At 38.7% G+C, this 26,595-nt stretch overlaps 1 protein-coding gene across 1 annotated transcript; it reads left to right on the plus strand.

Moving 5' to 3' along the window:
* The first annotated feature begins 1,898 nt into the window (after positions 1 to 1,898).
* On the plus strand, positions 1,899 to 25,369 carry LDHAL6A (lactate dehydrogenase A like 6A). The gene is made up of 7 exons (XM_049890616.1): positions 1,899 to 2,033; positions 8,349 to 8,466; positions 9,212 to 9,385; positions 22,370 to 22,543; positions 23,497 to 23,614; positions 24,118 to 24,241; positions 25,205 to 25,369. Exons 1-7 carry the CDS (start codon positions 1,908 to 1,910, stop codon positions 25,367 to 25,369), a joined length of 999 nt encoding a protein of 332 aa, XP_049746573.1. The 5' UTR covers positions 1,899 to 1,907.
* Positions 25,370 to 26,595: the final 1,226 nt, after the last annotated feature.

Raw genomic sequence — 26,595 nt, forward strand, 5'->3', positions numbered from 1 at the left:
CCCTCTCTAGAGCTTTTTTTGGTACACCAGATTAAAACTTCACTTTAGGAAATCCTTACAGAGATTGAAAGGCTTCAGAAAATATATAGTTTCTGCAGGGAATATTCCAGGAAGAAAACTATATTCTCAATGGAGGCAATATTACCCCCAAGAGGGTGAAAATGGATTCTTGGAGGGTTGGTGAAAAGAAATCTTAGCTATTACATGGGTTGGGTGTCCAAAGCTAAGGCCTACCTGACAAAATCTTATTCATTAGTATTTAATGTCATGGTGGTGTGGGGAGAAGGGAACAAGTAGGAGCAGATGTCTAAAAAGGTTGGGGAGAGAGGTGAGGGTTTTAATAGTGAAAAAAAAGGTTGAGAAACACTGCTCTACATTTCGTAAACGAATTTGTCAGATGTGTATTATGTATGATACACAGATGAGTTAGAAAGCAGATAATTAGATAGAATGTGGTGGGGGAAGAGAAGTGGAAACCTTGTTTTATCCTAGAGAGAGAGATTAGGGAGAATTTTGGATTCTGCATTTAACTACTTCATAAATCATGAGTTGAACTTTCCCTTCCACTTGTAGAAATGAATATGGATTGCACTGGGTGGTGCAAGTGGTTTTCCCTCCACCACTAACCTACGGGTTGGAGGTTTGATCCTACCCAACAGCACTGCGGAAGACAGGCCTAGTGATTTGCTTCAGTAACGATTACAGCCAAGAAAACTCTTAAGGAGCAGTTCTACTCTGTAACATGTGGGGTCTCCTGGAGTCAGAGTGACTCAACAGCAACAGGTTGTTACTGGTTCACACTGATCAAATTCTTAGGGTTTCATATTTTATTTCAGAATTCATTTGCACAGGTTTTACAATTTGATTTTTTCTACTTCAGCTCACATATGTGGTGGTAAAAAGTAGCCCTGAGATCCCTTTCTCCCACAGTCCTGGCGAGTCAATCAGCCCTTAATTGGATCCAGCCAACCAGGTCTGGCGAGAAACGTATTTTCTTGGGGCAGTTGGTCTGCTCCCCGGTGGACGGGCTCTGGGTAAGCAATACTCCCTTGGACAGCTGAGGCCCTCCACTTCAACGTGCCTGCTGCACCTTGCGAGCCTGGAGCCTAAGGAGACTTTCAGAAGCTAGCCAACCTCAGACACCTCAGCCCACCATTAGCGAGCCTGTGACAAGGCAGCAGGCGCAGGCGCCCAGACCCACCTTCTCACCTTGGCACCACACCAGGCGTGCTAGGCCCCAGCGAGGCCGCACAAGCCGGGCGCGACTTCGCGCAGCCGCAGTAGTGGGGGCCCGGGGAGGGGGGCGGGGGGGTAGTGTCAAAAGGCCAACCGTTGCCTGCCTTCATGCCTTAACGACCGCTGGTGTCGGTTTTCCACGTCCTCTTCTTCCATCTCTTGAGCCATGAACTGGGCTTCGGGAGCCCTGCGGACTAACTGGAGAGCTGTTGCTGCGCAAGCGAAGTTCCTTTGCCCGGGGATGGCTCTGTGTCTCCGCCGGGTGGCACGCATTCAGCTCAGGGGCGGCTGGCCCTTTGTCCCCGTGAGTGTGGCCGGAAGTACCTCATGCCTGGCCTCCCTTAGGGTCTCGGGCGCGTTCCTGGAGCTGAGAGCTAGGAAGGGGGGAGTTGGGGAGGGAAATAATGGCCAAGTGGGGGAGAGGAGGGAGATCCGGCCCAGATGCAGTGTCATTTTTGGTGAAGCAGCCCCATTTCCTTCTTTCTCCCCCTCTTAATCGTTTCTACCTTCCTCCTTCTCCCCCAGTTATTTTTGTCAGACCCTGTTGTGTCCTACCATACTGGGGTCGAGTTCTCTGTAGATCCACTCACTACCGACCAATTCCAAATCTGGAATGACTGGGTTTATCACGTTTTGAAGATGCTATCTTTGTTTACTGTTAGGTTTCCAAGATGGCGACTTTGAAGTGTGAACTTATTAAGAATTTTACTCCAGAGAAGGCCATTCATCACAATAAGATCTCTATTATAGGAACTGGTTCAGTTGGTATGGCCTGTGCTATCAGCATCATATTAAAAGTAAGTTAGGTACTCTGCATCAGAGGATTAACTGAATATGGTTGCACAGGCTGTGCATTGTGTCATTGGGTGAGTGGGGGCCCTATATAGCCCCTGCTGGTTTAGCCCAGAGGAACAGGTGCCCTTTTCTAATTGTTCCATCAGAGGAGACTTCTTCTAATTTTTATGTTGACATTTCATCGTGTGATGACAATATGAGGTACTCCTTTGTTTGATTAGGAACTTCAGTTCACAAATTAAGAAACTAGAGAAATAAAAAAGAGTACACAACCTGTCAGTGCTGGGTAAAAAAGGGTTCTCCTAATACCAAATACAACAATGTTTTAAAAAATCTTTCTCCCATTTTATATTTCCCTTCCTTCTTCATGTTAGGTTAGTTTTAGTGTTTAGCTGTATTTAGTATTGATGTAGCTGATAAAGTTATCTTCTATTTCAATGACTACACATGACTAAAAAGATTCTGATCCCTTTTTAAGATTATTATCCTGATCTGTTAAATCATAAGTTTTTTGAACTATAGTTTTTTTTTAAATGGAATATCTGTCAAGATTCTTTAAGCCACCTCTCTATAACCTTTAGACCTACCATAAAAGCCACCTCTCTAAAGCATTTGGAAACCCTGGTAGTGTAGTAGTTAAGAGTATTGGCTGCTAACCAAAAGGTCACAGTTCGAATCCACCAGGTACTACTTGGAAACTCTATGGGGCAGTTCTACCCTGTCCTGTAGGGTCGCTATGAGTCAGAGTCAACTTGATGGCAGCAGGTTCTATAGCTTTCAGTCCTAGCATGAGTCGTTGAGTTTAAAGGATTGGCCTTGGGTTTCATAATCTAGATGACATAAGTATCCTTAAGGCACTAAAAGCAGCAACTGCTGTCAGCTGCTGCTCCGACCTATCATAAGAATTCCCCATGGCTCATTTTGTCCTCTCAACTGTAATGCCTTTATCAGCAGTGTCCTCATTGCAAATGAATAAGACACATAGATGAAAACCACATATTTTTTGGCATTAATAATAATGATTATAACAATATGCTTTAGATGCATTATGTAATACAACAATTCTGAAAAGTAAATATTATATCTATTTTATAGAGGAGAAAAAAGGCACAGATTATCTCAAATTGCACGCATAGGTAAGTATACAGATAATACGTATAGAACAGCTTGAAGTAAACTAAAGGTTTACTTGCTATCTCTGCTTTGAAGGACCTTTCTAGGGCAGATTGAGCCCCATCCCTAAAAAAAGGTAATAGCCACAAACTTCTAGATCTTGAATTCTATTAGTATGTTGCAAACTATAGCACCTGTATATTTTAGAAACTATGGTGCACCATCCTCCTGCAAACCCCCAGATTAAGGCTTACTTTAATCTGTCCCTTTTCTGGTCCTGGAGACCCTGGATGGTACAAAGGGTTAATGAACTTGACTGCTCACCAAAAGGTTAGAGCTTCAAGGCCTACCCAGAGGTTACTTAGAAGAAAGGCCTGGTGAGATACTTCCAAAACATCAGCCATTTGAAAACCCTGTGGAACACAGTTCTACTCTGCCATGCATGGGGCCGCCATGTGTCGGAACTGACTCGATGTCTACTCTGCCATGCATGGGGCCGCCATGTGTCGGAACTGACTCGATGTCTACTCTGCCATGCATGGGCCGCCATGTGTCGGAACTGACTCGATGGCAGCTGGCTTGGTTCTCCTGACCCTAGACTCTGCAACTTCTTTCATCCCAGGAGGTGATATCTTAAAACTCCTTGCTGGTGAAGAAGGCATTCTTATGGGTAATTTATCTGTAGGAATTTGTGGTATGAACCTAGTAGAGAAACACCAGTATCTTTTCAAATTACTGAATTATGCCATAATACATAAACTTTCGTTACTAGAATGTGAGCTCCGTGAGAGCAGGGATCTTTATTTCATTCAGTGTTATGTCCAGAGAGGCATAAAAAACACTTAGCCAAATGAAAGAATTTCTGAAAGCCAAATGCATATTGAAAGGGAAAAAGCACTGGATTGTGAATACAATGATGGGCAGTTCTACTCGTCTTCATTTTGTATAAAGAAGGAAATGAGGATCCAGAGAGATTGAGTTAGAATACAGTTTTATAGCTTCAGTTTTCAGAATGCTTTAGATTTATAGAAAAACTGAGAAGATAGTACAGAGAGTTCTCATATATCCTATACCTAGTTATTAACATTTTACATTAGTATGGTATATTTCTCACAATTAATGAACCAATATCGAATCATTATAATGAACTAAAATCCATACTTTATTCATATTTCCTTAGTTTTTACCTAATGTCCTTTTTCTGTTCCAGGATCTTACCTACGATACATTACATTTAGTTGTCATGTGTAATTAGGTTCCTCTTGGCTTGGACAGTCTCTTAAACTCTTTTTTTTTTTTCATTTATTTTATTTTGTTACTGTTGTTGAGAATATACACAGCACAGCCTGCACCAATTCAGCAGCTTCTGCATGTGCAGTTTGGTTGATTACATTGATTACATTCTTTGAGTTGTGGAACCATTCTCACCCTCCTTTTCTGAGTTGTTCCTCCTCCCTTATCATAAACTCACTACCCCCTAAAATTCATATCTAATCTTTCAAGTTGCTTTTATCAATTTGATCCCATGTAGATTTTAAAAGAGCATTGTACTCAAGACCTTTCCTTGTTTTTGGTGACCTTGATAGTGTGAGGAATACTGGTCAGGTATTTTGTAGGATGCTCCTTTATTAGAATTTGTCTGGTGTTTTTCTCATGGTTAGACTGGGGTTACGGGCTTCTGGGAGGAAGACCACACAGGTAGAGTGCCATTTTCATCACATCAAATCCAGGGTGATTTATCACTGTTGATGTTGACTTTGATCACCTGGCCGAGGCAGTGTTTGTCAAGTTTCCACTGTAAAGTTGCTGTTTTTTCCATCTTTCCACACAGTACTCTTTGGAAGGAAGTTTGTATGTGCAGCCCATACTTAAGGAGTGGGGAGTTACGCTCCGCCTCCTTGAGGGTGGAGTATCTGCATAAATTATTTGGAGTTCTTCTGCATGGGAGACTTATCTTTTCTCCCCCACTTAGTAATTTATTCAATTTATATCAGTATGGACTCAAGGATATTTATTCTACACTCTGGGTTATAATACTTTTTAATTTATTTTTTGCTCATATTGTTCCAGCTTTGGCCATTGGGAGCTCTTTTACTTGGCTCCTGTGTCCCTTTGACATACCCCCATCAACATAGGGTTGGTTTGTTCTGAGCACTTCCTTATTTTCTGGCACTACAAAATACTTCAGACTCATCTTGTATATTTCCTGCCTCAGTCCTACAATCAGCCTTTTTTCCAAGGAGCCCTGGTTCCTTTTACTGGAGAATGGTATTAGAAACCAAGATTCAGGTGCTTACCATTTCTGGGCTTAGAATACATTTTTTAAACCATCTTTCAAAGATAATTTTATCAATATTGTATAATTTTGCTCCATAATACTCCAGTGTCTGTGAATAATTCAGATTACCCAGAAAGCATTGGCATCTCACTAAGCTACACCTTTTTCTTGTCATACAGCTTAGAGTTCTAGGCTAATCAGTTATAATCTAGTTTTAAATTTAAAGAGCTTGGCTTTGGATTTCCATTGATTAGAATAAAGTGAAAATATTCAATAGTATAGTTGGGCATATACTTAAATGAGAGATATTTCTAAGTACTAGAACAAAGTCATTTTTTTCCTCAGGGAATTTTTTTTTTTATATAATGCAGTTATTAAAATTATTTTGAGAAGGTAATATATTCACAAGCTTAAAAAATAAGGGTAATGTAAAAAGATACACATGGAGTCTTAAATGGAGAGAGACTGAAAGCATTCGCCTTGAGAATGGGAACCAGACAAGGATGCCCTTTATCACCACTCTTATTCAACATTGTGTGGGAGGTCCTAGCCAGAGCTATTAGGCTAGATAAAGAAATAAAGGCCATCCAAATTGGCAAAGAAGACATAAAAGTGTCTCTGTTTGCAGATGACATGGATCTTATACAGAGAAAAACCCAAAGAATCCTCAAGAAAACTACTGAAACTAATAGAAGAGTTCAGCAGAGTATCAGGATACAAGATAAACATACATAAATCAGTTGGATTCCTCTACACCAATAAAGAGAACGTCGAAGAGAAAATCATCAAATCGATACCATTTACAGTAGCCCCAAGAAGATAGAATACTTAAGGATAAATCTAACCAGACATGTAAAAGACCTATACAAAGAAAACTATAAGACTCTACTGCAAGAAACCAAAAGAGACCTACATAAGTGGAAAAACATACCTTTCTCGTGGATAGGAAGACTCGACATTGTAAAAATGTCTGTTCTACCTAAAGTGATCTATAGATGCAATGCATTCCTGATCCAAACACCAGTGACATTTTTTAATGGAATAGAGGGACAAATCACCAACTTCATATGGAAGGGAAAGAGGCCCTGCATAAGTAAAGCATTACTGAGAAAGAAGGAGGCCTCACACTACTTGCTTTTAGGACCTATTATATCACACTACTTGCTTTTAGAACCTATTATATCGCCACAGTAGTCAAAACAGCCTCGTACTGGTACTACAATAGATACATAGACCAATGGAATAGAATTGAGAATCCAGACATAAATCCATCCACAAGTGAGCAGCTGATACTTGACAAAGGCCCCAGGTCAGTTGAATGGGGGAAAAGACAGTCTCTTTAACAAATGGTGCTGGCATAACTGGATATCCATCTGCAAAAAAATGAAACAAGACCCATACCTCACACCATGCACAAAAACGAACTCAAAATAGATCAAAGACCTAAATCTAAAATGATAAAGATCATCTAAAATGATAAAGGACAACATTAGGAGCCCTGATACATGGCATGAACACAGTATACAAAACTTTTACTAACAATGTACAAACACCAGAAGAGAAACTAGATAACTGGGAGCTCCTAAAAATCAAACACCTATGCTCATCCAAAGACTTCACCAAAACAGTAAAAAGATTACCTACACACTGGGAAAAAGTTTTTAGCTATGACATTTCCAATCAGCATCAGATCTCTAAAATCTACATGATATTGCAAAAACTCAACAACACAAAGACAACCCAATTAAAAAATGGGCAAAGGATATGAACAGACACTTCACTAAAGAAGACATTCAGGTGGCTAACAGATACATGAGGAAATGCTCACAATCATTAGCCATTAGAGAAATGCAAATCAAAAGTACAATGAGATTCCATCTCACCCCAACAAGGCTGGTATTAATCCAAAAAACACAAAATAATAAATGTTGGAGAGGATGTGTAGAGACTGGAGCACTTACACACTGCTGGTGGGAATGTAAAATGGTACAACCACTTTGGAAGTCAATTTGGCACTTCCTTAAAATGCTAGAAATAGAACTACCGTACAATCCAGAAATTCTACCCCTTGGAATATATCCTAGAGAAATCAGAGCCTTCACACAAACAGATACATGCACACCCATGTTCATTGCAGCGCTATATACAATAGCAAAAAGATGGAAGCAACCAAGGTGCCCATCAATGGATGAATGAATAAATAAATTATGGTATATTCACACAATGGAATATTAAGCATTGATTAAAAACAATGATGAATCCATGAAACATTTCATAACATGCAGGAATCTGGAAGGAATTATGCTGAGTTAAATTAGTGAGCTGCAAAAGGACAAATATTGTACAAGACCACTATTGTAAGAACTCGAGAAACAGTTTAAACAGAGAATATTCTTTAATGATTACGAGAATGGGGAGGGAGGGAGGGGGGGAGAGGGGTTTTCACTAATTAGGTGGTAGATAAGAACTGTGGTTAATGCGCTTGGCTGCTAACCAAAAGCTAGTAGTTTGAACCCACCAGCCACTCCGAGGGAGAAAGACGTAGCGGTCTGCTTCTGTAAAGATTACAGTCTTGAAAACCCGTATGGCACAGCTCAGTCTGTTGAGGGGTTCCTTCTACAGAATCCCTGATTTATCACTGTGCAGCCTCAGTTTAAATTGAAGGGGTGTGTACTACCTTCAGAGATTGTTCTACTTACTAAACAATTTTTGTTTTCCTAGTGATGATCTGAAACTTTCCCCTTTGACACTCGAATCTCCCTGGTTTAGACTTTTATCATGATGAAATGCTGAACAGCTCTATTATGTCTTCTCTTGAGTCTAATAATTCACAAGAGAAACAGATTACCAATATAAGAATTTTCTTTCATTCTCCAATTAACCAGAAGTTACTCCCCCCCTCCCCGTTCTGCCTGATGTCTTTTAGGGCTTGAGTGATGAACTTGCCCTTGTGGATGTCAATGAAGGCAAACTGATGGGTGAGACAATGGATCTTCAGCATGGCAGCCCTTTCGTGAAAATGCCAAATATTGTTTCCAGCAAAGGTTAATGCCACAGTTAATTAAATACTTTAAATACTCTAATATGGTGTGAACAAAGATCTAAGATAATCACACCTTTATTTCCTTTTATGAAGACTTCCCCTCTTCTTATAGCTACAGCTAGCTGCTGCCTACTTTATACTCTCAAAATATGTTTAGGTTTCTTCTTAAAGCATTTGTCACAGTAGATTGTACTTTGTTTACAAGGCTCCCTACTCCATCAGACTCAGCTCCTTGTGAACAGCAGTAATGGTAGTTACCACAGTTGCTGTCATTGATGGCCCATTGTGTGCCAGACACTGAGCTAAGCACTTTACATATATTACTTAATTCTTAGCACGACCATGTTTTACGGATGATGCACCAGTGAACTGAGCTTAAATAAAACTGAGAGAGTGGGGATTTGAACCCAGTTCCATTTGACTCCAAAGCCTAAGCTGCACTCAGGAAATCTGAACAAATGAATGACCCAAGATTTCCCTGTTCAAGGCTCTTTACACACCATATCTATCTCTATGTAAATATTCCTATTTGGCAGGCTAATTCACATTTGACCTCTTAGGAGGATTTTCCAAATGTACAAGGAAAATTTAGTAGTAATTTCCTGAAGTTAAAAAAGTACTGTGGGCATAGCAGATCTAAGGGAGACTATTCTTTGGTAAACATAGCTAGGAGAATGAGGTGGATAGGAAATGTATACTTAAATGTTTTCTTTCCTAATCTATTTTCTATTCAAATCTTTCCCCAGATTACCATATCACTGCAAACTCCAATCTAGTGATTATCACAGCAGGTGCACGCCAAGAAAAGGGAGAAACACGCCTTAATTTGGTCCAGCGAAATGTGTCCATCTTTAAATTAATGATTTCTAATATTACCCAATACAGTCCCCACTGCAAACTGATTGTTGTTTCCAATCCAGGTCAGTTTCAGTGAGTATTAAATTCTAAACTACAAATATAACTCCATATTCTTTTCCTGTTTCATTAATGCAATGTTTTTTTTTTTTGCACAGTTGTAATCAGTGTGTATTTACTATAATGAAGATTTCTTTAAACGGTAGTCTGTATGAGAGAATAATCTGCTTAATCATATGACTTCAAAGTTTAAATTCTAAAGGCTGTTACACTTGAAGTATCTGTTTTACAGACTACTGTGTGGTGGTGGTGGTGTGTGAGCAGCACTCTACTTTCACATCTGCCTGACTCTTCAATGTTGTACTGTTCACTGGTCCAGGCATAAGGTGAACAAATTCAAGATATACTTTGGAGATAAAATGTACAAAACTGCTGATAGATTAAATGTGGTGAGGGAAAGGGAGGAATAAAAAACGACTTCTAGATTTCTCCCTTGAGCAAGTGGCTGGATCACCACCCAACCAGTTCCATTTACCTTGGTGAGGTGCTTTTTTATTTTTTTAATTGTGGTGAAATATATATAAGAAAATGTAACATTTCAACCATTTTTATGTGTACAATTCAGTGACGTCAATTACATTCCCCATGTTGTACAACCACTACCACTACTTGTTTTCAACTTTTTTTTCATCACCATTAATAGAAGGAAACTCAGTACCCCTTAAGCAATGCCTCCACATTTCCTTCTACCACCTGCCCCTGGTAACCACCAGTAAACTTAGATCTCTGCTTTTGCCTATTCTGGATATTTCCTATAAGTGGGATCATACAATATTTATCCTTTCGTGTCTGACTTCAGTCAACATGTTTTCAAGATTCATCCATATCGTGTCAGAATTTCTTTTCTCTTTATGACTGAATTTCATTGTGTGTCTATACCGCATTTTGTTTATTCATTCATGTTTTGATGGACTCTTGAGTTGTTTACACTTTTTGGCTATTTTGAATAGTGCTGCAGTGCAAATTGATGGACAAGTGTCTGTCTGAGTCCCTGCTTTCAAGTCTTTTGAGTATATAGCTAGGAGTTGAATTGCTGGGTCAAATGGTAGTTCTATGTTTAACTTTTTGAGGAACCACCAAACTGTTGCCCACAATGGCTGCGCCATTTTAAAATCCCATCAGCAGTGGATGAGGGTTCCAATTTCTCCACACCCTTGCCAACACTTGTTATTTTCATTTTTTCTGATAATAGCCATCCTAATGGGTTTCAAGTGGTAACACATTGTGGTTTTCATTTGCATTTCCATAATGACCAGTGAAGTTGAGCATCTTTTCACGTGCTTCTTGACCATTTGTATATCTTCTTTGGTGAAATGTTTGTTCAAGTCCTTTGCCCATTTTTTAATTGGGTGGTTTTGTCTCTTCATCGATGAGTTGTAGTTCTTTATATATTCTGGATATTAAACCCTTCTTAGATATATGGTTTCCAAGTATTTTCTCCCATTCTGTAGATTATCTCTTCACTTTGTTGCTAAAATCATTTGATACACAGAGATTTTTCATTTGCATGAAATCCAATTTATCTATTTTACCTTTTGTCGCTTGTGCTTTTGATGTCAATATAAGAATCCATTGTAGGTCCTGAAAACTAGGTCCTGAAGCATTACTTCTGTGTTTTTTGTTCTAAGAGTTTTATGGTTTTAGTTCTTACATTTAGGTCTTTGGTCCATTTTGAGTTAAATTTTTGTATATGTGACGTATGGCACCAACTTCATCCTTTTGAACGTGGAGATCCAGTTATCCGAGCACTATTTGTTTTAGAGACTATTCTTCCCCATTAAATGAACTCAGCACCCTTGTCAAAAATCAGTTGGTCATAGATGTGTGGGTTTATTTCTGGACTCTTGATTCTATTCCATTAGTCTACAGGTATGTCATTATACCAGTACCACACTGTTTTGACTACTCTATAGCATGTTTTGATATTGGGAGGTATTAGTCCTCCTACTTTGTTCTTCAAGATCACTTTGGCTATTCCTGGGCCCTTAAAATTCCATGTAAATTTGAGGATTGCCTTTTCCATTTCTGCAAAGATGATGTTGGGGGTTTTGGTAGGGATTGCATTGAATCTAAAGATCACTCTGTGAAGTATTGAGTATTGACATTTTAACAATATTAAGTCTTCCAATCCATGAACACGGAATGTCTTTCCATTTATTTAGGTCTTCTTTAATTTTTTCCAGATATGTTCTTATAATTTTTGATGTACAAGTCTTTCACCTCTCTGGTTAAATTTATTCCTAGGTATTTTATTCTTTTAGATGCTATTGTAAATAAGATTGTTTTCTTAATTTCCTTTTCAGATTGCTCATTGCTGGTGTATAGAAACCCAACTGATTTTTTTGTGTTACCGTATACCCTGCAAATTTGCTGAATTCACTTCTTAGCTCTAGTAGCTTTCTTGTGGATTCTTTGGGGTTTTCTAGATCATGTCGTCTGTGGATAAAGATCATTTTCACTTCTTTCCTGATTTGGATACCTTTTATCATCTTTTTCTTCCCTTGCTGCCCTGGCTAGTACTTCCAGTACAATATTGCCTATCAGTGGTGAGAGCAGTCATTCTTGTATTGTTCCTAATCTTAAGGGAAAAAGTTTCAGTCTGTCTCCACTGAGTATGATGTTAAAAAAAAAAAAAAAAAAGTGGGTTTTTCGTAAGTGCCCGTTGTTATTGATGAATTTTCCTTCTATTCCTAGTCTGTTGAGTGTTTTTATCATGAAAAGGTGATGGACTTTGTCAAATGCTTTTTCTGCACTGATTGAGATGATCATCATGTGGTTCTTTTCCTTTAACCTAGTTATATGGTTGTATTACATTGATTTATATTCTCATGTTGAACCACCCTTGGATTCCTGGAATAAATCTCACTTGCTCATGTTGTTTCATCCTTTTTTTTTTTTTTTTAAATAATTTTTATTGTGCTTTAAGTGAAAGTTTAAAATCAAGTCAGTCTGTCACATATAAGCTTATATACACCTTACTACATACTCCCATTTACTCTCCCTCTTTCCATTCTCTCCTTTCGTGACCGTTTTGCCAGTTTCTAATCCTCTCTACCATTCCATCTCCCCTCCAGGCAGGAGATGCCAACACAGTCTCAAGTGTCTACCTGACACAAGTAGTTCACTCTTCATCAGCATCTCTCTCCAACCCATTGTCCAGTCCCCTCCATGTCTGATGAGTTGTCTTCGGGAATGGTTCCTGTCTTGGGACAACAGAAGGTTTGGGGACCATGACCGCCGGGATTCTTCTAGTCTCAGTCAGACCATTAAGTCTGGTCTTTTTATGAGAATTTGGGGTCTGCATCCCACTGTTCTCCTGCTCCCTCAGGGGTTCTCTGTTGTGCTCCCTGTCAGGGCAGTCATTGGTTGTGGCCGGGCACCCTCTAGTTCTTCTGGTCTCTGGATGATGTAAGTCTCTGGTTCATGTGGCCCTTTCTGTCTCTTGGGCTCATAGTTACCATGTGACCTTGGTGTTCTTCATTCTCCTTTGATCCAGGTGGGTTGAGACCAATTGATGCATCTTAGATGGCTGCTTGTTAGCATTTAAGACCCCAGATGCCACACTTCAAAGTGGGATGCAGAATGTTTTCATAATAGAATTATTTTGCCAATTGACTTAGAAGTCCCCTTAAGCCATAGTCCCCAAACCCCCGCCCTTGCTCCACTGACCTTCAAAGCATTCATTTTATCCTGGAAACTTCTTTGCTTTTGGTCCAGTCCAGTTGAGCTGACCTTCCATGTATTGAGTATTGTCCTTGCCTTCACCTAAAGCAGTTCTTATCTACTAACTAATCAGTAAATAACCCTCTCCCCACCCTCCCTCCCTCCCCCCTCTTGTAACCACAAAAGAATGTGTTCTTCTCAGTTTTATACTATTTCTCAAGATCTTATAATAGTGGTCTTATACAATATTTGTCCTTTTGCCTCTGACTAATTTCACTCAGCATAATGCCTTCCTAGTTCCTCCATGTTATGAAATGTTTCACAGATTCATCACTGTTCTTTATCGATGCGTAGTATTCTACTGTGTGAATATACCATAATTTATTCAACCATTCATCTGTTGATGGACACCTTGGTTGCTTCCAGCTTTTTGCTATTGTAAACAGTGCTGCAGTAAACATGTTTCATCCTTTTAATATGGTGTTGGATTCAGTTTGTAGTATTTTGTTGAGGGTTTTTGCATTTATATCATAAGGGATATTTGTCTGTAGTTTTCTTGTGGTATCTTTGTCTGACTTTGGTATCAGGTTAATGTTGGCCTTATAGAATGAGTTAAGAAGTATTCCCTCCTATTTTTTGGAAGGGCTTAACAGGAACTGGTGTCAATTTTTCCTTAAATGTTTCGTAGAATTCCCCAGTGAAGCCATCTGGTCCAGGACTTTTTTTTTTTTGAGAGGTTTTTGATTACCGATTCAGTCTCCTCAGTTGTTATGGGTCTGTTGAGATTTTCTTTTTTGTGTGTGTGTCAACCTCAGTAGTTTATGTTTCTCAGAATTTCTCAATTTCATACAACTGTTCATAGTATTTCTTATGATCCTTTTTATTTTTTGTAGGATCAGTTGTAATGTCCCCATTTTCATTTCTGATGTTATTTGCATCTTCTTTTTTTGTTAGTCTAGCTAAAGGTTTGTCAATTTTGTTGATCTTTTGAAGAACCAACTTCTGGTTTTGTTGATTCTGTATTTTCTCTACTCTATTTATTTCTGCTCTACCCCAGTGCCTTCGAGTCGATTCCGACTCATAGCGACCCTATAGGACAGAGTAGAACTGCCCCACAGAGTTTCCAAGGAGCACCTGTAGGATTTCTGCTCTAATCGTTGTTATTTCCTTCCTTCTGGTAGTTTTGGGCTTAGTTAACTCTTCTTCTAGTTCCTCAAGTTGTAGTGTTAGGTATTGAGTTGAGATCTTTCTTCTTTGTTAATGTAGGCATTTAGTGCTATAAATTTCCCCTGAATCACTGCATCCCATAAGTTTTGGTATATTGTGCTTTCATTTTCATTCTACTCTAAGTATTTTCTGATTTCTTTCTTGACCTATTATTTAATCATGTGCTGTTTACTTTCCACATATCTGTGTATTTTCTAGTTTTCCTTCTGTTACTAATTTCTTGTTAGGTGCTGTTGAGTTGGTTCCGGCTCATAGTGACCCTATGTACAACAGAACGAAACCCTGCCCAGTCCTGTGCCATCCTCACAATCATTGCTATGTTTGAGCCCATTGTTGCAGCCACTGTGTCAATCCATCTCTTTCAGGGTATTCCTCTTTTTCAGTGATCCCTACTTTACTGAGCATGATGTCCTTCTCCAGGGACTGGTCCCTCTTGATAACATGTCTAAAGTTAGTGAGACAAAGTCTTGACATCCTTACTTCTAATAAGCCTTCTGGCTGCACTTCTTCCAAGACAGATTTGTTTGTTCTTTTAGCAGTCCATGGTATATATTCAATATTCTTCGCCAACACCATAATTCAAATGCATCAATTCTTCCGTCTTCCGTATTCATTGTCCAGCTTTTGTATGCATATGAGATGATTGAAAATACCATGGCTTGAGTCAGGCGCACCTTAGTCTTCGAAGTGACATCTTTGCTTTTTAACACTTTAAAGAAGTCTTTTGCAGCAGATTTGCCCAATGCCATACATCATTTGATTTTTTGACTGCTGTTTCCATGAGCATTAATCTCTAGTTTCATTCTATTGTGGTCTGAGAAGATATTCTGTATGATTTCAGTCTTTTAAAAAATTTATTTTATTACCTAGTGTGTGGTCTATCCTGGAAAATAATGATCATGTGCCCTGGAGAAGAATGTGTATTATTCTGTTGTGTGGAGTGTTCTATATATGCCTATTAGGTCTAGTTGGTTTGTAGTGTTGTTCAAGTTCTCCATTTCCTTATTGATCTCCTTTCTAGATGTTTTGGCCATTATTCAAAGTAGTGTATTGGAGTCTTCAACTATTAGAGAACTATTACTCTCTTCAATTCTGTCATTGTTTGCTTCATATATTTTGGGGCCCTGATGATAGATGCATATAGATTTATAATTGTCATATCTTCTTGATGAATTGGCCCATTTGTCATTATATGTCTTCTTTTAACAGATTTTGACTTAAAGTCTATTTTGTCTTATTGTCATCCCAGCTCTTTTTTTTGTTACACTTGCATGGAATATTTTTTTCTATCCTTTCACTTTCAACCTGTTTGTGTCTTTGGGCCTAAGATATGTCTCTTATAGACAGCATATAGATGGATCATTTTTTTTTTAATAATTTTTATTGAGCTTTAAGTGAACGTTTACAAATCAAGGCAGTCTGTCACATATAAGCTTATATACACCTTAGTCCATACTCCCACTTACTCTCCCCCTAATGAGTCAGCCCTTCCAGTCTCTCCTTTCGTGACAATTTTGCCAGTTTCTAACCCTCTCTACCCTCCTATCTCCCCTCCAGACAGGAGATGCCAACACAGTCTCAAGTGTCCACCTGATACAAGTAGCTCACTCTTCATCAGCATCTCTCTCCTACCCATTGTCCAGTCCCTTCCATGTCTGATGAGTTGTCTTCGGGAATGGTTCCTGTCCTGGGCCAACAGAAGGTTTGGGGACCATGACTGGGGACCATGACTGCCGGGATTCCTCTAGTCTCAGTCAGACCATTAAGTCTGATCTTTTTATGAGAATTTGGGGTCTGCATCACACTGATCTCCTGCTCCCTCAGGGGTTCTCTGTTGTGTTCCCTCTCAGGGCAGTCATCGGTTGTGGCCGGGCACCATCTAGTTCTTCTGGTCTCAGGACGATGTAAGTCTCTGGTTCATGTGGCCCTTTCTGCCTCTTGGGCTCATAGTTATTGTGTGACCTTAGTGTTCTTCATTCTCCTTTGATCCAGGTGGGTTGAGACCAATTGATGCATCTTAGATGGCCGCTTGTTAGCATTTAAGACCCCAGACGCCTCATTTCAAAGTGGGATGCAGAATGTTTTCATAATAGAATTATTTTGCCAATTGACTTAGAAGTCCCCTTAAGCCATAGTCCCCAAACCCCTGCCCTTGCTCCACTGACCTCTGAAGCATTCAGTTTATCCCGGAAACTTCTTTGCTTTTGGTCCAGTCCAGTTGAGCTGACCTTCCCTGTATTGAGTATTGTCCTTGCCTTCACCTAAAGTAGTTCTTATCTACTAACTAATCAGTAAATAACCCTCTCCCACCCTCCCTCCCTCCCTGCCTTGTAACCACAAAAGTATGTGTTCTTCTCAGTTTATACTCTTTCTCAAGATCTTATAATAGTGGTCTTATACAATATTTGTCCTTTTGCCTCTGACTAATTTCACTCAGCATAATGCCTTCCTAGTTCCTCCATGTTATGAAATGTTTCAGATTCGTCACTGTACTTTATTGATGTATAGTATTCCATTGTGTGAATATACCACAATTTATTCAACCATTCATCCGTTGCTGGACACCTTGGTTGCTTCCAGCTTTTTGCTATTGTAAACAGAGCTGCAATAAACATGGGTGTGCATATATCTGTTCGTGTGAAGGCTCTTATTTCTCTAGGGTATATTCCGAGTGGGATTTCTGGGTTGTATGGTAGTTCTATTTCTAACTTTTTAAGAAAACATCAGATAGATTTCCAAAGTGGTTGTACCATTTCACATTCCCACCAGTAGTGTATAAGAGTTCCAATCTCTCTGCAGCCTGTCCAACATTTATTATTTTGTGTTTTTTTGGATTGATGCCAGCCTTGTTGGAGTGAGATGGAATCTCATTGTAGTTTTAATTTGCATTTCTCTAATGGCTAATGATCGAGAGCATTTTCTCATGTTATCTGTTAGCTGCCTGAATATCTTCTTTAGTGAAGTGCGTGCTCATGTCTTTTGCCCACTTCTTGATTGGGTTGTTTGTCTTTTTGTGGTTGAGTTTTACCAGAATCATATAGATTTTAGAGATCAGGCACTGGTCGGAGATGCCATAGCTGAAAATTCTTTCCCAATCTTTAGGTGGTCTTTTTACTCTTCTGGTGAAGTCTTTAGATGAGCATAGGTGTTTGATTTTTAGGAGCTCCCAGTTATGTGGTTTCTCTTCGTCATTTTTAGTAATGTTTTGTATTCTGTTTATGCCTTGTATTAGGGCTCCTAAGGTTGTCCCTATTTTTTCTTCCATGATCTTTATCGTTTTAGTCTTTATGTTTAGGTCTTTGATCCATTTGGAGTTAGTTTTTGTGCATGGTGTGAGGTATGGGTCCTGTTTCATTTTTTTGCAAATGGATACCAGTTACGCCAGCACCCTTTGTTAAAAAGACTATCTTTTCCCCAATTAACTGACACTGGGCCTTTGTCAAATATCAGCTGCACCTATGTGGATGGATTTATATCTGGGTTCTCAATTCTGTTCCATTGGTCTATGTGCCTGTTGTTGTACCAGTACCAGTACCAGGCTGTTTTGACTACTGTGATGGATCATTTTTTAAAATATATTCTGCCACTGTCTGCCTTTTGATTGGAGAGTTTAATCCATTTATATTTCAGATAATTGCTGATAAGGACTTACTTCTGCCATTTGGCTTTTTTTGTGTGTGTGCGTTTGTGTTTTTATACCTTATTTGTCTCTCGTTTCCTCCAACACTGCCATCGTTTGTGTTTAGTTGATATTTTGTAGTGAACCATTTTGATTCCCTTCACATTTCCTTCTTTGTGTATTTTTTAGGTATTTTCTTTGCAGCTACCATGAGGATTATATTTAACATCTTAAATTTATAACAGCCTAGTTTAAATTAATACCAATTTAACTTCAGTTGGAGCCCTGGTGGTGGGGTGGTTAAGAGCTTGGCTGCTAACCAGAAGATCAGAAGTTCAAACTCACCAGTTGGTCCTTGGAAACTCATGGGGCAGTTCTACTCTGTCCAGTAGGGTGCTATTAGTTGGAATCGACTTGAAGGCAATGAATTTGATTTTTTCTTTGTTTAATTTCAGTAAGATACAAAAACTCTATCCCTATACAGACTCTCCACTTACTGTTCATGTAATTGTTGTCACCAATTACATCTTTATATACCATGTGCCCAGTAATGTAAATTTATACTTATTTTTTAAGCATTTGTTATTATAAAGCATGTAGGAAAATACTATAAGACTAGTCCCTTGCCCATGGAATTCTTTTTTCTATGTATGGCTTGAGTTACAGTCTAGTGTCCTTTCCTTCCCATTTGAAGGACTCCCCTAAAGGACTCTCCTTAGCATTTCTCTTAGGGCAGGTCTGGTTTTAACAGACTCCCTCAACTTTTGTTTATCTGGTGATGTCTTGATTCCACCTTTGGTTTTGAAGGACAGCTTTACTGGATATAGAATTCTTGGTCCACAGTTCTTTTCTTCTAGCACTTTAAATACTTCATTCCACGGCCTTCTGGCTGCCTAGGTTTCTGAGGAGAAATCAGCACTTAATCTTATTGGGGATTCCTTGTATGTAATAATTTGCTTCTCTCTTGCTGCTTTCAGGATACTCCCTTTATCTTTGGTTTCCAGGAATTTGATTATAATGTGTCTTATTATGGATCTCTTTGGTGTTATTTGAGCCTCTTGGATTTTTAGATTCATATCTTTTGTCAAACCTGGGAAGTCTTCTATTATTTCTTCAAATTGTGCTTGTGTTTGCTCCATCCTTGTCATGTGATTCCCATGATACATATGTTGGTTTTCTTGGTGGAGTCCCACAATTCCATTAGGCATTGCTTATTTTTCTTTATCCTTTTCTACTGTTGCTTTTCAGACTCAATAATTTCAATTGCCTAAAATCTTCTAATTCATTTTCTTCTGCCAGCTCAAATCTGCTGTTAATCCCGCTAATCGATTTTTTTAGTTATTGTATTTTCAGCTCCAATATTTGTTTGGTTCATTTTTAATATTTTCTCTTTATGGAAATGCTAATTTTGTTTCTGTATCATTTTCCTGGTTTCCTTTAGTTTATTGTTCAGGAGCATGAATGGCTAAACTGGGAGAATTGCACTTCTTCAGTCCTTCAGGTTGACCCCAGACAGATATGAAAGGTCACATACAACAGTCTGCCAGCAAGAGCTAAGTCTGTTCTGCACACTCCCGAGCCAAGGAGCAGGCTCATCTCTGGGAGCGTGGTTCGCAGTTCTACACCAGCACTTGCAAAGCCCCTGCTTCTGCAGAGGGGAGGAAGAAGAAATCTAGCGTAGAAAGAAAAGTTTTCCTACTGTTTGAAAGTCAGCTTTTCCTTGATTCAATGTTGCTTAGATGCTGTTTAACTCTTAGATGGTTTCAAGTTTTAAGGCTTGGTGCCATCAGTTTCTGCTTTTTTTTTTCGGGTTTTGTTGTGGGGAGATGGAAGCACCCAGGTGCTTATATCACCATCTTGCCTCCCTGGAGAACTCTCCTAGATGGAGTGCTTTTAAGATTAGGGGCTCAGTGAGGGAAGTAGGAAGGGTGTTGGGTTTAGAGGAGAAAATGAAGATTTCCAATTTGAAAGTGTTAAATTTGAGCTTTCTGAAAAGACATTTGAGAGGAAACGTAAAGCCAGGTAACTGATTATGAGTCTAAAGCCTAAAGACAAGTCTAGGCTGGGATCACAAGTCAAATTAATTTACCTTAAAGTCATTTAGAATAGTTTTTCTCTGTGTGAATAGGATAAAATTGTCTACATAAATATATGTTAATTCTGATTTTTTGGAACTGCTATTTTAATTTCATAATTTTATAAAATATTTGCCTGGCTCCAACATCAAATCTAGACAGCAAGAATTATTCGAAGACACTTAGCTTCTAACTGCCTCAGAAGGCTTGGCAATCTTCCAAAAAAAAAAAAAAAAAATCAGCCACTGAAAACTCTTTTTGTGCACAGTTCTGCTGACACACATAGGTTTGCTGTGAGTCGGAATCGACTCGACAATACCTGGTAGCGTATGTGTCTGTGTAGCTCTATGAAATTTTATCGCATGTATACATTTATGTAATCATCACCACAATCAGGATACAGAATACAGAGCTGTTCCATGACCACAAAGAACAGTTCTTGTGCTACCCTTTTATAGTTACAATTCCTTCCCCAGCTCTAACCATTGGCAACCACTGATATATTCTTTATCACTATACTTTTGTCACTTCAAGATGTAGCCTTTTGAGTTGGCTTGTTTTACTCAGCATAATGTCCTTGAGATCTATCCCAGTGTAGTATGTATGTGTCAGTAGTTTGTTGCCTTTTTCTGTCAGTTTCCATAAAAAAAACCCTTTTGGGGATTTTGATTGCGATTTCATAGAGTCTCTATAGATTAATAAAGGAGAACTGATATCTTTACAATATTGACGTTTTAATTCCTGACCATGTTGTTGTTAGGTGCTGTCGATTGGGTTCCAACTCATAGTGACCCTATGTACAACAGAACAAAACACTGCCTGGTCCTGTGCCATCCTTACAATCATTGTTATGCTTCAGCCCATTGTTGCAGCTTCTTTGTCAGTCCATCTCATTGATGGTCTTCCTCTTTTTTGCTGAGTCTCTACTTTACCGAGCATGATGTCCTTCTTCAGGGACTGGTCCCTCCTGATAACATGTCCAAAATATGTGAGTCAAAGTCTCGAGATCTTTGCTTCTAAGGAGCATTCTGGCTGTACTTCTTCCAAGACAGATTTGTTTGTTTTTTTAGCCGTCCATGGTATATTCAATATTCTTTGCCAATACCATAATTCAAATGCATCAATTCTACAGTGTTCTTTATTCATTGTCCGGTTTTTGCATGCATGAGGTGACTGAAAATACCATGGCTTGGATCAGGCACACCTTAGACCTCAAATTCCTGACCACAGTATATATTAATTCTACATTAGGCCTTCATGAGTTCTCTCATTAAAAATTTTAGTTTTCTATACATAGATATTATATACATTTTTCATAATTTATTCCTATTGTTAAGAGTTGTGGTACAACTGGAGTTGAATATAGAACCACTGTTTTCCCCACGAAACATCAGATTTACCAATTTTAATTTAGATAAATTTAAAAAATGTGTCACTTTAATTTTATTGTGCTTTAGGTGAAAGTTTACAGCAGAAATTAGTTTCTCGTTCAAAAATTTATACACAAATTGTTTTGTGACATTGGTTACAATCTCCACAATGCGTCCACACTCTCTTTCAACCGTGGGCTCCCTGTGCCCATTCATTCAGTTTCCTGCCCCTTCCTAACTTGTCTTGCCTTTGGGCAGGAATTGCCAATTTGGTCTTGTATACTTGATTGAACTAAGAAGTACCTTCCTCATGTGTGTTGTTTGATAGATCTGTGTAATCTTTGGCTGAAACATGGACTTTAGGAGTGGCTTCAGTTCTGAGTTAGCAGGGTGTCTGACGGCCATAGTCATAGGTGTCTTCAAGTCTCTGTCAGACCAGTAAGTTTGGTCTTTTTTTATGAAATTGAATTTTGTTCTACATTTATCTCCTGCTTTTCTGGGACCTTTATCATGATCCCTGTCAGAGCAGTCAGTGGTGGTAACCAGCACTATCTAGTTTTTTTGGGCTCAAGCTGGTAGAGGCTGTGTTTCATGTGGTCCTTTTGTCCCTTGGGTAATATTTTCCTTGTGTCTTTGGTCTTCTTCATTCTCTTTTCCTCTGGATGGGATGAGACCAATAGATGTATCTTAGATGGCCACTTGCAAGCCTTTAAGACCCCAGACACTACTCACCAAAGTTGGATATACAACATTTTCTTTATTAACTATGTTATGCCAATTGACTTAGATGTCTCCTGAGACCATAGTCTCCAGCCCTCAGCCCCAGTAACTTGGTCCCTCAAGGTGTTTGGATACATCTAGGAAGCTTCTGTGACTGCCTTGGTCAAGTTGTGCGGATTTCCCCTATGTTGTGTGTTCTGTCCTTCACCAAAGTTGATACTTGTTTACTATCTAGTGATTTCCCCTCCCCACTCCTCCCTAAACATGTATCACTTTAGATGAGAACTTTTTCTGACTTCAATTTTTTCTTCTCAGTGGATATATTAACTTATGTGGCCTGGAAGTTGAGCGGCTTTCCTAAAAACCGTGTTATTGGAAGTGGCTGTAATCTGGACACTGCCCGTTTCCGTTTCTTAATTGGACAAAGACTTGGTATCCACTCTGAAAGCTGTCACGGGTGGATCCTTGGAGAGCATGGAGACTCAAGTGGTAAGCCTAAAGCACCACTGAGCCCTGCACAGTCTCTGAAATATATTTTTAATGTATTGATGATATGGAGATTTAATCATAAAGTAAAATAGCTCTAGGTGAGGAGAAAGAACTTTAATTTTTAGCATATTTATTATTTTTATAATAAAATAATCCACCAAAAATACTTTCAAATTTGAAAGTGAGAATTTTAGTATAATTCTACCTGTGGGTGCTTAAGATTATAAGGCTTTCTTATTACAAATCAGTAAGTAATGTGACATGGTTTATATTTTTTGTTTTTCTCTAGTTCAGAAAGATCAGCATTGTCATTTAAGTAGCATGAATTCTTCAGATTAAGGGACAGGCATAGCTGGAGAAAATTAAGGGAAAGAGAGAGGATACTATGGTGATAGCAGTCCCTTTCTTAGTTATTTCTGGTTAAGTACCTTTCAAATTCTTCTAAGACAAACCCTGGCTATGGAAAAGGACTTGAAGTTATAAAAGATGAAACCTCTCTATAATTAAAAGTTGAAAGTGCCACTTTCTTGTCTGGAAAATCTCTGCAAAGATGACAGAACTCTGGGCCCATTTCCTTGGTTTAACAGATCTGGGTTGGGGCTCAGACATCTGAATTTTGATGGTTCTGTTGAGTACTCAAGAGCCTTGGTGTTGCATTGGTTAAGAGCTTGACTGCTAACTGAAAGGTCTACAGCTGCTCTGTGGGAGAGAGATGTGGCAGTCTGCTTCCATAAAGATGACAGCCTTGGAAACTCCATAGGACAGTTCTACTCTGTCCTGTAGGGTCACTATGAGTTGGAATTGACTCAGCAGTATACAACAACAACAACGTTGAATACTGCTGGTTGAAAATCAAGGCTATAAGAACAGTTTTGCTAAGGTAAAACAAAACAAAACAAACAACCCCCTCCCCCCATGTAATGAATGTATTCTTTGGTATATTTTTTTCTTAGTTCCTGTGTGGAGTGGAGTCAACATTGCTGGTGTCTCCCTGAAGAACCTGAACTCAGATCTAGGAACTGATAAAGACCATGAGCAGTGGAACAACGTCCATAAGGAAGTGATTGCCAGGTAATATGTTAGTTTCACACTTTTGGGGCCTTGAAGTTAGTTGTGAGCCTGAATTCTGCCAGATGGATATTAGCCCCTCAAGTGTTGTTAAAGTTCTCATAGTTTTCTTTCATTAGCACTTCAACTTTTATTTTTTGTGAGATTATATGATTGTTTATTTACCAGAGTATAAATTCTTAATAGGGGCTGGGTCTGTTTTGGTCATTGCTGAGCCTAACCCAGAGTCTAGCACACAGCAAGCACTCAATTGTCGACTGAGAGAATGTATCTTTGCTTATAGTGGTCAGACCGATTTCATATTATTTTCTGGATCGGTATACACAACTTCATAACTCCAATGTTTATCTTAAATAACCAATTCCTGTAAGAAGTTTCTAGGAAAAATTATTGATGTAAACATTTTAGTTCTGTGGCACTGTCGGGTAAGTAACCACAAACGGATATCCAATGATAAGTATTTCTTCCAAACTAACTTCTTGTGTTCATGGTTTCTAATTCCACAGTGCCTACGAGATTATTAAAAGGAAGGGTTTTACTTCTTGGGCCATTGGCCTGTCTGTAGCTGATTTAACGGAAAGCATTTTGAGGAATCTTAGGAGAGTGCATCCAGTTTCCACCATAATTAAGGTAAATGTTCATGTCCGAAAAGTCACTAACTTTAACATAAAATAAAGGCAAAAACATTTGACTAACTCTTAATTTTTGAAGTTGATCTTCTGGAAGGACCTTTTTTCCTAAAGGCTATCCTTTGTTGCCGCTAAGAGAAAATCCTGTCTCTGTAGACTTTTGTCCTGTCCTAGAGTAACATTTCTTATTACATTCAGTTAGGTAAAAAAGTAAGTCGTCTTGTACCTTTATGAGTTAACTGACTGAATTAATTCTACAAATATCTAGTGACATTGGGAACCATTGTGGGTAGTGATTTTTCCACATTTTGAGTTCTCTAACATATCAGTTACATCCCATGAAGAGACCTAGGGAAGAAGCATTAGTCACAAAACTATTCAGAGTTAGTCTTCTGGGGGAGACTGGGATGTGGGTAAGATCCCTCTGCTAGTCTGAATAGAAGTTAAAACAAATGGAACTAAATCACTGGGAATAAATAGAAATTATGACACAGTCCCAGTAGAGCAAGGAGGGTAACGATGGTGGGCTCCAGCAAACACGGCAAGAGGCTGGGGCCTATCTGGAGAGATGGCTGATGAATCTGAACAATAAATATGTTGAATAATATGTTTTAAATTGTTCTCTCTCTGGAGGCGAGATGAGAAGGCAGAAAGGGATGGGAGCTGGCAGAGTGGACATGGGAAATCTAGGGTGGAAAGGAGGAATGTATAGTCGCATTATAGGGACAGCAACTAGGGTCACATAACAATGTGTGTATAAATTTTTGTATGAGAAACTAACTTGAGCTATAAACTTTCTCCCAAAGCAGAAAAAAAAAAAAAAATTGTTCTCTGCCTTGGTGCTCTATTTCTCCACCATTATCCATACCTGTGTATCTGTTAAACACTCATTCACCCAGCAACTTCTGTGTATCACATTGCAGACTTTTGTTAGAAAAAATAAATTTTAAGTCTTTACTTTCAGGACCTCTATGGAATAAAGGAAGAAGTATTTCTCAGTGTTCCTTGTATCCTGGGAGAGAATGGCATTACAGACATTATAAATGTAAATCTGACCCCCGGAGAGGAGGCCTGCTTAAAGAAGAGTGCAGAAACACTTTGGAAAATTCAGAAGGAGCTCAGTCTTTAAAGCTGATTAATACTAGCACTCTGTAGTTTTTGAAGAAAAAATAGTAGTAATGGGATTGCATATGTCAAACTTTTGAATAAATCTGAATTCCTAAAAGTTGGAAACAGGATAAGGTAGAGTGATGCCCCTGCTTATTTAGCCCTCCAGCTCTCTCAGATGCTAGATGATACTTTATTTTTTATAATTCGTAAGTGATTGCACCAAAGGAGGTGTTTTTGGTAACTGTGATGTACCAGTACTTGCCTTGAATATATATAGCTGCCAATTGGTCCAAAAGAATGTATGATGTATGTGTTTACTGTGTTATAGAAATTCTTATTGTTTTCATCAAGTATATGCTACTTCTTTTCATTCTGGCTGGCTTAACCTATTCTCATTTATATGTAAAATGAAAGTTATGTACACACAAAAATAACTGTTAATTCTAATTCTAATAACAATAAAATAAATTTTGATTTGACCTTGCTACTTTTATTCTGATAATTTTTGTGAATGGATTGTACTTTTAAAAGAAAGGATCTAAATTGTATAAACCCCCCTCAATGATGACTAGGACTAACTAAAATTTAGTCGTTCTTTCTTGGGAGAGGTATAGAGTGGGCTACTTGGCTCCCTAATATCTAGAAAACACCCTCTCAAATCAGAATATTCTTTCTTTGTACCCTCATGAACCTTCTAGTGTTCTTATTTTGACTGAAAACCTTCTGTTCTAATGCACAGGCCCTACAGGACATAGAGCAGCTATGTAGCTTACTAGCTGGTCACAAACTTGGCTACAGAATCACTCCCTATAAAGACTGATTTCAAATGCCAATAAAAAAAGCAGGGAGGCAATGTACACTATACCTTCTGCTTTTTTCCCAATTATCTTCTCACAACTACCCCTTTAACTGTGGCCAGGCCATCTTACCTAGTTAACATTAAGCCCCAGGTACATAGCTCTGCTTCTAGGATTCCCTCCATTTTATTTGATGAAAATAGTCATGGTTTAATCAGATCTAGAAAGGAAATAAATCTAGGCAGAACTGATAGGAGGTACCACCCAGGACCTTTCACAGAAAAAAAGTCACTCAAATCCCTCCATTTCAAATACTTCAAAATTTCGATTTCTATGTGGTATCCAAAGGAAAAAAAACAAACAAACCACCAAACCCATTGCTGCTGAGTCGATTCCAACTCATAGTAACCCTACAAGACATAAAAGAACTGCCCCATAGGGTTTCCAA

Source organism: Elephas maximus, chromosome 7 (assembly GCF_024166365.1).
Source record: "Elephas maximus indicus isolate mEleMax1 chromosome 7, mEleMax1 primary haplotype, whole genome shotgun sequence".
In the NCBI taxonomy this organism is placed as follows: Eukaryota; Metazoa; Chordata; class Mammalia; order Proboscidea; family Elephantidae; genus Elephas; species Elephas maximus.